The 12,667-nt window shown below is 43.9% G+C and overlaps 1 protein-coding gene across 1 annotated transcript in view; it reads right to left on the bottom strand.

The window, feature by feature from the left end:
* LOC141272043 (uncharacterized) overlaps positions 1–12,667 on the bottom strand; it is a 67,636-nt gene that overhangs the window by 44,334 nt on the left and 10,635 nt on the right. The window contains exon 7 of the mRNA XM_073682330.1: positions 2,491–3,320. Within this exon, the coding sequence (XP_073538431.1) occupies positions 2,491–3,320 (830 nt within the window). The remainder of the gene's footprint in view (positions 1–2,490; positions 3,321–12,667) is intronic.

The raw sequence follows: 12,667 nt of genomic DNA, 5'->3' as shown, positions 1-12,667 counted from the left end.
TCAGGATCATCAAGCAAATGGAGAGAAAGTGTCATGAAATCTTTCCTATGATGTATAAAAGGCTATGAAGGTCTTGCGCTCAGTCTTATTTTATCCACCAGTATTATACACTGAACGGACAATTTATTAGACATATCAAGGAAAACATCAATAATTGTGCTTAGGAACAGGTAGTGCATGTAAAGAGATGAACATACTGTCCACCCCCCCCCCCTTGAGGACAGAGTACTGTTATGATATGTAATGTGTAATGGGACATATGTTAGTAATGATAGTGATGTATTCCATCCGACAATAGGGAGAGTTAGGGATAATGTTTCGGACTAGCTCAGAGTGGGAGGGGATAAAGGGACAGAGACAGTTTCCTGTCAGGGAGAAAGACAGGACCTAGCTTGCAGCTAGAGTAGAACTTTGGTCTGAGTACTCAGCAGAGCTGTATGAGTTGGGTGTCCCCAAATTGAGTGGAGACCGAGACAGAGGATAGCGTGATCCTGAGCAGAGAAAGGAAAAGCAATAGAAGGACAGTGAGCCCAATTAATAATTTCTGGGGTGTGTGTCCCCAGAAGCACAAGCCGGTCACAATGTATGGACACTAAACTGGCATATTTGCAATTTTCGAGAAAAAATTATGGCATGGATGCTACAAAGTGAAGACACCTATGGGGCCTAAATAGTCACAGCAACTGTAGATGAATTTATTGAAAAGTGCAATTTCTAAAATGGGATAACTTTTGTAGTTTTTCTGCTGTTCTGGCACTCTCCTCAAGTGTCACCCACAAACTATTCCAGCAACATTTGTTCCCAAAAGCCAAATAGCTCTCCTTTCTTCACAGCCATGCCATGTGGCCAAACAGTGGTTTCTGAGGACATATGGGGCATCAACACATTTAGGAGAAATTGTGCATCAAATTTTGGGGTCCATTTTCATTTTTTAACCCTTGTGTAACTGAAACATTTGCAGCTAATGAAAACATTACATTACATTTTTACCACTAAAATGTTATGTTTTCACATCCCAATGTGAAAAAAATTCTGTGAGGAACTTGTGGGTTTAAAATACTATACCCATAGATGAAATCCTAAAGCAATATATTAGTGGAAAAGAATCTAAATTTTTCAATTTTTCAATCCACTTTGCCTTAATTCAGCTGAATGCTTAACAAATTTCCTAACCATGTTTTAGAATAATCTGAGGGGTGCAGTTTTTAAAATACTATCACTTTTGGAGGTTTTACGATATATAGGCCCTTCAAAACTGAATAGGTTTGTACAAAATTGGATTTGTAGATTTCCTTGAAAAATTGCTGCTAAATTGTAACCCTTATAACATCGTAATGAAATAAAAGGAAATTTGAAAAATCATGCTGGCATAAAGTAGACATATGGGAAATGTTATTTATTAATTATTTTGAGAGGTAAGAATATATGGTTTAAACAAATAAGCATTGAAAGTTTGAAAATCGCAAATTTTTCATCAAAGTTCAGATATTTTCCTAAACAAAAACATATCGACCTAAAGGTACTGGTAACATAAAGTACAAGGTGTCACAAAGTAACAATCTCAGAATCACCTGGATATACTTCATATAAGCATTACAGAGTTATTGCCAAATAAAGTGTCACTGGTCAGATTTGAAAACTATGTCTTAGTCATTAAGCTCAAAATTGTCCCTGTAACTAACGGGTTAAGGGCTTGAAAAGGGGCTAGGTAAATAATTTTTATTGCTTTAGTGCATTTTTTAGAGTAGAGAAAGGGCTCAATATTTTATTGGGAAGCACTGTGCAGACATCATATTATATTGCAAGGTACAGTCACAGTGTGGGCATCACGAGGTTTTTGGGGACACAGAGGTGGCCTTATTGTATTGGGAGACCCTGTGGGAGCAACAAACTGTATTAGGGGTACAGTGGGTGTATTGTGGTGTATTATGGAACACACTGTATTTGAGGCAAAATGGGGATATCATGCAATATTGGGGGGATGCTGGTGGTTTCATGCCATATTGGGGACATTGTGGGGAGCTCATACTGTATATGGAAGCATAATTGTGAGACACTTTGCAGGGATCATACTGTATTGTGGGCACTGTGAGAGGCATCGTACTGTGTGAGGATACACTATGGGGGAATCATACTGTGAATGTGTGGGCATCTTTGGAGTACTGTGGTAATATCCCTTTGACATACTATGCAAGGGATAATTATTGGTTGTGGGTGGAACCACTGAGGACTGTGTGTGACAGAATACATTGCCCACTTCCCGGTCTTTAATAGTAGGGAGGCATGTTCTTCTGCGAGTACACCTATGTGCCATGAATAAGCCAAATAATTACTTTTCTTTAGTGAGTGTTTTTTTTTTTGGTGGGGTGTTTAAGGGGGTAAGTTAGTCAAATAATAGTTTTACTATACTACGGAGCTCTATGATTTCTATTCTTTCTTAAACATGTAGACAACATATTGTTTTGCATCAGGAAAAGAAGATTGCTTCACCATTGTATGAGTTTTTTTATGTCTACGAAGATCAGAATTCTTGATAAAACATTTCCCACATTCTGAACATGGATATGGCTTTTCCCCTGTGTGAGTTTTTTTATGTCTAATAAGATCAGATTTATTGGTAAAGCCTTTCCCACATTCTGAACATGAAAATGGTCTCTCACCTGTGTGAATTCTTTGATGTAGAACAAGATCAGATTTATTTCTATAACATTTCCCACATTCTGAACAAAAATATGGCTTCTCCCCTGTGTGAGTTCTATGATGTCTAGCAAGAGCTGAATTATTATAAAAACATTTCCCACATTCTGAACAATTAAATAGTTTTTCCCCTGTGTGAATTCTCTGATGTGCAACAAGACTTGATTTAATAGTGTAACATTTTCCACACTCTGAACATGAAAAAGGCTTCTCTCTGGTTTGAGTTCTCTGATATATAATAGGATATTCTTTTTCTGTAAAACATTTTTTACGTTTTGAACATTCAAATGCTTTATCCCTTTTGTGAATTTTCTGATGTTTTTCCAGATGTGATTTCTGCTTAAAACATTTCCCACATTCTGAACATGAAACTGTTTTCTCCCCTGTGTGAGTAATTTCATGTTCAACAGTATTTCCATGACTTTTGTTTTGCATAGTGGTCTGTAATGAAGCAGAAGAGAGGACCTGTTGAAAAGGATCAGATGATACATTTTTCCTAAGAAGTGGTTTTGGTGTATCTGAGATAATTACATGTTCTTCATATGTATCTGATGTGATACCATGATCACTTGCTGCAAAATCTGAAAATATCAGATGTCCCTCTGAGGTCCTGGTGCAATCATCTGCCAAGAAGAAAATAAATATTTTTCAATAACACTGCATTGAAATTATACTAATGTTTATATTATTCTATATTTTATAAAATTCCCATACAAACTGTTATACAATTCACTTAGAGACTGACTCAAACAGTAGACTACTACACAAGGACTAATAGATTATGATGATGTCAGGCCACTGGGTTGTGTTTTTTCAAAATTTCCCTCTCCAGTTGAAGTTGTCTTCTCTATAGGTTCATGCATCATCAATCATTTACAATTACATGTTTAGTGGACCTTCATAAAGGTGATCATATGTCAGAGCTATTAGGGGATGTCTGCCTGATACCCTTCCTTACAGCAGAATTGAGCAATAGATACAAGAAAGGAGAACAAGTTCTTTATACTTTCTATATGTATAGGAAGAAAACACAAAGCATTGGATTCCATCCCGAATATACAAATATGAGAGCACCAGGGGATCTGAAAGTGAATTTGTAGGGAACAGAAGAAGAGTGGCCCTATTGACTTTTGTGGGGTTTGTCTCAGTTCCATTATGCGCCCTCTTTTGGAATGGAAAACAAAGTTCTGCATGACCGTTATAAAATATATATTATTAGTGAGGAGCGAAGTGTGCTCGCTATTGCTCGCTACTCGCCCGAGCATCTCACTGTTCAAGATGCTCAGCGGGTACTTCCGGGAAGCTCGGGCGGGAGCTCGAGTCCCTGCCCCGCATGTTTGGCACTGTTTAGACAGCAAATAAACATGCAGGGATTGCCTGCCACTCTCTGTAATGCCGCAGCCATATTGATTGTGGCATTACAGTGATTGGCTACCCGTATAGCATAATCGGGTCTATATCAGACCTGGTTACCCTATGCTCATCACAGTCTACCCTTCAGACAGGCAGAGTAGGGAGAGGTGCTGCTGAGCTAGGGAGAGAATTGGCAGTTTATTAGTGAGGTATTAGGTATTCCACAGCAATATATACACATCTGAACTAAGAGTCCTTCTAAGGACTAATCCAGCTACATATATTATTACTGGTGATAGCAGGAGTTAGGCAGGCAGAGTTTGTGGAGAGTGTATAGAGCAGAATATGCAAATTGCCTCTTCAGAGAAAAAGAGGACTTGAACTCTATAGCGCCACCTATTGGAAGTAGCAATCCCACAACTCACAATCAACCCTTTAACGAGTCATGCAATATGATATAGGATAATAGCCAAATCAGAATCTCAATTTGCAGACACGGTGTTTCGGGCTGTTGGCCCTCGTCAGTGCAAAGTATGAGAACTGATTTGGCTAGGTGAGATGCTCTGGACTGAGGTCTAAGGGGTAACGTTTCTCCTTGTGGAGAGTGAGAGCAGAATAGGGTCCATTGCACATTCTGTCTACTACTGTTACAGATATCCATAGCCCTAGATATCAGGGCTAATTTTTTTTGCTCTTAATCCTGATTATTTGCTTAAAAAGAAATATAGTACACCATTTTACTGCTCCATTTGGTTGTTAGCAGAATACAGCCCGATTTGGTTGATTTTATTCGCATTACTGTATTGTGGAAGCAGAGAAACTTGTCCATCATCAGACGTGATCCGATATTACTGCCGCAATAATCGTGACATTTTTTTGAGCATGCCAAATATTACACTCCAATTAAAATCTGCCAGTTGTGTGTTGTTCAACCTATTCACACTTGGTCGCTGACCAATACTATATCTATAAGGCCACTGCCTAAAACCGTGGTCAAACGTGATCCGATATTACTGCTGTAATAATCGTGACATTTTTTGGAGAGTGCCAAATATTACACTCCAGTTAAAATGGGCAAGGCGCGGGGAAGTGGACATGATGGTGATGGTGCACGCAGAGGCCGAGGCCGTGGGCAAGCTGAAATTGTGCCTGCTGAGGGAGCACAACAAGCACCCACATTATTTCAAACTACCTTTCTGTCCCACTTTGTAGAAGGCTGCGAAACATCACTATTGAAGTCAGAGCAGTGTGAAAAGGTTGTTGTTTGGATAGCAGATAATGCTTCTAGTCAGTTTGCGACCACCACCAGCCTGTCCTGGACCACATATTCCTCACCGTGACCCTCCTTCCTCACACCATGCCGAGTGCCCAGAGACAAGTGATCCCACACTTGGACACCCCGAAGAGCTGTTCACTGTCCCATTTATAGATTCGGGCCTCTCGCCCAGCCATGGTCACACGGTTTATCAAACAGTACTGTGTGGGGCCATTACTATGGTGTGTGTGGGGCCATTACTATGGTGGGACCACTACTATGGTGTGTGTGGTGCTATTACTATGGTGTGTGTGGGACCATTACTATGGTGTGTGGGGTCATCATACTATATGGGCCATTAATTGTGGCCATCATATTATGTGCAGGACTGTATGTGGAGCCATCATACTATGTGCAGGACTGTATGCGGGGCCATCATACTATGTGCAGGCCTGTATGCGGGCCCATCATACAAATCATACTATGTACAGGACTGTATGCGGGGCCATCATACTATATGCAGGACTGTATGCAGGGCCATCATACTATGTGCAGGACTGTATGCGTGGTCATCATACTATGTGCAGGACTGTATGTGGGGCCATCATACTATGTGCAGGACTGTAGGCGGGGCCATCATACTATGTGCAGGACTGTATGCGGAGCCATCATACTATGTGCAGGACTGTATGTGGGGCCATCATATTATATGAAGGACTGTATGCGGGGCAATCATATTATGTGCAGGACTGTATGCGGGGTCATCATACTACGTGCAGGACTGTATGCGGGGCCATCATATTATGTGCAGGACTGTATGCGGGGCACATCATATTATGAACAGGACTGTATGCGGGGCCAGCATGCTGTGGGCAGGACTGTCTGCAGGGCCATCATATCATGTGCAGGACTGTATGCGGGACCATCATACTATGTGCAGGATTGCATGCGGGGCCATCATACTATGTGCAGGACTGTATGTGGGGCCATCATATCATGTGCAGGACTATTAGGACTTTTGCTATGGCACCCCTCCTTCCTCACACCATGCCGAGTGCCCAGAGACAAGTGATCCCACACTTGGACACCCCGAAGAGCTGTTCACTGTCCCATTTATAGATTCGGGCCTCTCGCCCAGCCATGGTCACACGGTTTATCAAACAGTACTGTGTGGGGCCATTACTATGGTGTGTGTGGGGCCATTACTATGGTGTGTGTGGGGCCATTACTATGGTGTGTGTGGTGCTATTACTATGGTGTGTGTGGGACCATTACTATGGTGTGTGGGGTCATCATACTATATGGGCCATTATGTGTGGCCATCATATTATGTGCAGGACTGTATGCGGAGCCATCATACTATGTGCAGGACTGTATGTGGGGCCATCATACTATGTGCAGGCCTGTATGCGGGGCCATCATACAAATCATACTATGTACAGGACTGTATGCGGGGCCATCATACTATATGCAGGACTGTATGCAGGGCCATCATACTATGTGCAGGACTGTATGCGTGGTCATCATACTATGTGCAGGACTGTATGTGGGGCCATCATACTATGTGCAGGACTGTAGGCGGGGCCATCATACTATGTGCAGGACTGTATGCGGAACCATCATACTACATGCAGGACTGTATGTGGGGCCATCATATTATATGAAGGACTGTATGCGGGGCCATCATATTATGTGCAGGACTGTATGCGGGGTCATCATACTACGTGCGGGACTGTATGCGGGGCCATCATATTATGTGCAGGACTGTATGCGGGGCACATCATATTATGTGCAGGACTATATGCGGGGCCAGCATGCTGTGGGCAGGACTGTCTGCAGGGCCATCATATCATGTGCAGGACTGTATGCGGGACCATCATACTATGTGCAGGATTGCATGCAGGGCCATCATACTATGTGCAGGACTGTATGTGGGGCCATCATATCATGTGCAGGACTATTAGGACTTTTGCTATGGCACCCCATGATTTCTATGTACGCCCTTGGCGGCCGCCTAATCTGCTCCAGACCAGCAGTCAGCCGCAGTGTGTTGTCGTTCCTGCCCCAATCTGCAGCAATCTGGGTCACTGGGTGAGTTTGTCTTCTATCCCTGCCCAGGGACCCATTTAGTAAATTTAAAGGGGTTGTCCACTCTTAACATTGATGACTCCTTAGGATAGGGCATCAATGTCTCATCTGTGTAGCTGTGATACCTGGCACCCCTACAGATTAGCTGTTCTCACAGCTCAGTTATGGCACAGCACAGCTCCACCTACTATATAGTGGCCGCAGCCGGGTACTGCACATTGGTCACCTATTTAAATCAATAAGGGGCGGATGTGCAGTACCCGCTTGTGGCCACTATACAGTAGAAGGAGCTGTGCAGTTCTGTAACTGTGCAGTTCTGTAACTGAGCAGTTCCTGCCGGCACCAAGAATAGCTGATCAGCGGGGGTGCCAGGTGTCGCACCAACACCGATCAGACATTGATGACCTATCCTAAGGACAGGTCATCAGTGTTAAAGTAGTGCACAACCCCTTTAAATATTCATGTTTCCCTCCTCAGGACCAGAACTGGCTGGTGGGTGACTTTTGGGGCTGATGATGATTACATTTTCTCCCTACTAAAAACAGCCAGTCCTCCAGCCAGTTTTGCACTAGGAACTTATTTGTCCAAGAACATACAACTTCTGGACAATCAGTCCCTATATAAATCATATCTTCTTGGCAAAATAAGCTCCTGGTGGAGAATCGGCAGGAACAGGCAGGAACAAGCAGTGGGGTGGCCATAGACACAAGGTGGGCAATTGTTCCCCAGAACACCAACACGAGGGAAGTTGCCAGTCCAACTGTTAGGTCTTCCAAAGTCTGGCTCTTTTTTAAAGACTGTCCAGTTAACCCCAAAAGGCCATTTGCAACACCTGCCATGCCAGCATCAGAAGGGGCAGCAAAATTACCAGCCTGACCACCACCAACATGCTCAGGCACATGATAGCAAAGCACCCGACTAGTTGGGCCAAACACCAGAGTCCAGAAACAGTGTCTACGGGTGACACCACTGCCTGTTCCGCTGTTGTGCGTGCATGTCAATCCCCTGTCCATGGCGTAAGCGAAGATGCCTCCCACCCTGCACCTGTCGTTGCACACTCGCAACCATCAACATCAGCAACCACGTACTTGTCCCAGTGCAGTGTTCAGTTGTCCCTACCCCAGTCCTTGGAACGCAAGTGCAAATATGCAGCCAACCAGCCACAGAACTAAACTGTCACATTTCTCGAATGCCTGCACTTGGAATGTTGCCTTTTAGGCTCATGGAGACAGAATCTTTCCGCAACCTCATTGTGGCGGCCTGCCTTACACAAGCATGTGTCTCAGAACATTACCCGTGCCCATAACAACGCAGTTACTGGGAAAGTCCACATAACCACGGACACATGGAAAAGTGCTTGTGGCCAGGAACAGTACATCTAGCTGACAGCGCACTGGGTTAATATTGTGGATGTTAGAACCTTCCTGTTAGTTTTTTCTATTTTGTGGTCACGTGACCTGCTGCCTATTTATTCCAGCTCCACCCTTCTGACTTTGCTGGACTTCAGTGTTATTTTGACTCTCTATCTAGCCAGGTGCTTTTGTACCTATCTCTCTAGTTCGTTTGGTCCTTTGGACCTCTAAGTACTTTTTGTCTGTTTGTCTTTTTGCTCCGCTACAACTTCTGCTAGGAGGTTTCCAATTTTGTCCCAGTCCCTAGTTCTTTTAGGGACCCCTCCCTTTATTCTATAGGTCTGCGTTCAGACGAGCTGAGGACGAAGGCGGGTGTGTTCACAATGAACAGGTTGCCCACTGCATCGTAGGGAATCAGCTTAGTCTTATTGTAGGGACAGATTCCCTTTCTTTCCTTAGTTCTTGTAGCAGATCATAACAGTGGAAGCTGGGACCCAGTCGGAACACATCCTCCTGACACCGAAGATTGCGGGCCCTGAGTCAAGGTTGCCCCCACGTTCTACAGCTCCTGCACCTCCTCCTCCTCTTCAGCCTTCATCTCCAAAATGACTACATCAGTCGGAAGCTGGAAGCACTGCAACACTGTCTCAGCCAAGCGGCAACAGGCACTGCTGAAGCTAATAAGCGTAGGAGACAAACCGCACACCTCTGAAGAGTTGTTGACAGCTGAAACAGAGCAGGCCAATCTGTGGCTGTCACTGCTGAACCTACAGCCAGGCATGGTCGTGTGTGACAATGGCTGGAACTTGGTGGCAGCTCTGAAGCTTGGCAACGTCGCATACGTACCATGCCTGGCCTATGTGCACAACCTAGTGGTTCAGCAGTTTCTCAAAACCTACCCGGAATTGCCTATGCTTCTTGTGAACGTATGCTGCGTGTCTGCACATTTCAGAAAGTCAGCTACTGCTTCCGCTGCCCTCGCCGTGCTTCAGCAGCGTTTGCAGCTTCCAGCTCATCGACTGGTGTACGATGTCGCCACATGTTGGAACTCATCCTTGCATATGTTGGGAAGGATTTGTGAGCAGCAGAGGGCAGTTGTTAAGTACCAGCTTCAACACGCCTGTCGGTATTCAGGTCAGCCTCCACACATAAAAGCTGATGAGTGGGCATGGATGTCTGACATCTGTGCCATCCTCCAAAACTTTGAGTACTCCACCAAGATGGTGAGCGGCGGTGATGCCGTAATTAGCGTCACCATCCTGCTTTTCTGTCTACTGAAATGCTCACTGCTCATAATTTAAGTGGTGGCATTGCAGGAGGAGCATGATGAGATGAAGCATGGAACTATGCAGGGTGATGCCACACAGTTCAGCCGCATCTCATCTTAAAACGGATTGGGTGATAATGAGGAGGAGGAGGAAGAGAAGGAGGAACAGGAGCTGGTTTCCTGTGCTGCATACGGTACTACCCACACAACATTCATACCGTCTGTTCAGCGTGGATGGCCTGAGGAGAGGGAGAACGAAGAGGAGGACCAGGAGGAGGAGAGCATGGACAGTCATCCTCTGGGTCATGACAGGGAAGTCTTGGCTGTTGGCAGTCTGGCACACATGGCTGACTTTATGTTCCACTGCCTTTCCCGTGACCCTCGTGTTGTATGCATTTTGGATGATAGTAATTATTGGTTGGTCACACTTCTAGACCCACGGTACAAGGAGAACTTTCGATCTCTCCTTCCCGTGGCGGAGAGGTGTAATAAAATGTTGCAGTACCAGAAGGCCCTTATTGAGGAATTATTTAAAAATTCCCATCTGAAAACGATGGCGGCAGAGGTCACAGTTCATTGGACAACCAAGGAGTTCAGGCGAGGAAGACACAAATACAATGCAGCAGAGGCAGGGGAACATTATCAAAGGTGTGGAACAGTTTTCTCAGACCCTCCCAGTGCACAGGTACTCTGACAAAGAGAGAAACATTTTGGAAGATGCCTCTGTGCCTTATAACTATTGGGTATCCAACCTGGACGCGTAGCATGACCAGGCTCTTTAAGCCTTGGAGGTCCTGGCCTGGCCTGCAGCTAGCGTTTTGTCAGAGGAGGATTTTAGTGCTGCCAGGAATATTATAACTGATAGGCGCATCCGCCTGTCAACTGAAAATGCTGATGTCATGAATCTTATCAAAATGAACAAGGGCTGGATTGGGCCAGACTTCTCAACACCCCCGAATGATAGCAGCGGAACATAAAGTGAAATACTGTGGATTTTTTTGTGGGGATCTATTCCCATGCACCTCTTCACACCCAGACATGGGTATACGCTTCCTGATTTCATCTATTTTCTGTTGTCTTTCTCCTCCTCATCCTCCACCACCATATCACCAGGGTGACTGTGATGCAACACCCACATAATTTTTTTAAAGGTGTTTATGATGCCCGTAGGAGGCCTACCTCTAACATTCTGCATGTTATACAGTATGTTCATGTATACCCGCCAGGGGCAAATGTTTTTTTAGCCCATGCACTTAATGCATGGGCATTACCAGTATAGGAGACCAACTCCTTAACAATGTTAACATTTTTTTAATGAGGGCCTCCTCTATATCTCTTCAAAGGGTTATTGGAGTGTGTCCAATGTTTTGGCAGCCCTTGCAGTCACTACATGGGCATTACCACTATAGGAGACCCATTCCTTAACAATCGGAACAATTTTTTTAAATGAGGCTCTCCTCTACGTCTCTTCAAAGGGGTATTGGAGTGCGTCCTAATTTTTGGCAGCCCTTGCAGTCACTGCATACGCAATAACAGTATAGGAGACCCACTCCTTAATAATGAGGACAACAAAGCATAGCCGGCTAATGACCCTCTAACAATAGTGAGGCACGACTGCTGGCCCTCTCACAATAGAAAGGGCTGACTAATAGCCTTGTAAAAATAGGCTTTGTAACTTTCAGAGTCCCTTCTTCATAAATGAAACAGGATGTGTCTGACCATGTCTCATACACCAGATGGCCAGATAAGGTAGTAAAATGTCAAAATTACATGTACTGGTGAATGTATTTTTCACCATTGAAAGCAATGCAAAAGTGCAAAAACGGATCAAAAACGCTACATGTGAACATAGCCCAAGGTGTGGAGGAGCATTTTTATCTTTGATTATTTATTTTGCCTTATGTACAAGTTCCTTAACATTTTTCCAGGAAAATCCATTTTGGCTTAGTTCCCATATCATTTGAGCACTGTTTTGATTTGGCCAGTTTTTAGGCCCTCTCCAGACCTCCAGGGCGGGGCTGCTGGAAAAATGCTCGAGTTTCCCATTGACTTACATTGGGCTCGTTGCTCGGGTCGAGCACCCGAGCATTACGATTTGCTCGACCCGAGCAACGAGCACCCGAATATTTTAGTGCTCGCTCATCACTTTATATTATTTATAAAAATTTTTGTGTCGTTTATAATTACCCCATTTACACCATTTACCGATCATCATTAAATAATGTACTCACTGTATTGTACCGATTGTCACAATTACAGGGACATAAAATATGTCCATGTTTATCGTGGTGGTTTTGTATCTTCATTTTTAATAATAACTCTATAGAAAGAAATTTCTCATAATAACTTTTCAGCAATTATATTTCCTACATACCAGTACATTATATCTGTATATACCAGTATATTCTACTTGTAAAGAAGAATGCTGTTAAGGTTTTTAGGCTGAGGAAATTCTCATGTACATAACAGTGCAGCCTGTGGCTCAAAAGTAATGTTTCAACATTCCATATTAGAGCTCGAGTTTGAATCCAACACTGGCAAACTTCAAAATGATATTAGCCCCTTAAAGACCGCCGATACGCCTTTTCACGGCGGCAGTTAAGGGAAAATATTCCGAAGTGCTGCTGTTTAATGGCTCTGTGTAACAGTGTAGCG

The sequence above is a fragment of the Phyllobates terribilis genome, unplaced genomic scaffold, assembly GCF_046119375.1.
Source record: "Phyllobates terribilis strain yellow unplaced genomic scaffold, ASM4611937v1 Scaffold_5__5_contigs__length_657084704, whole genome shotgun sequence".
Taxonomy (NCBI): domain Eukaryota; kingdom Metazoa; phylum Chordata; class Amphibia; order Anura; family Dendrobatidae; genus Phyllobates; species Phyllobates terribilis.
Note: the sequence above shows the minus strand (reverse complement) of the source record. Positions and strands in the feature narration are given on the sequence as shown.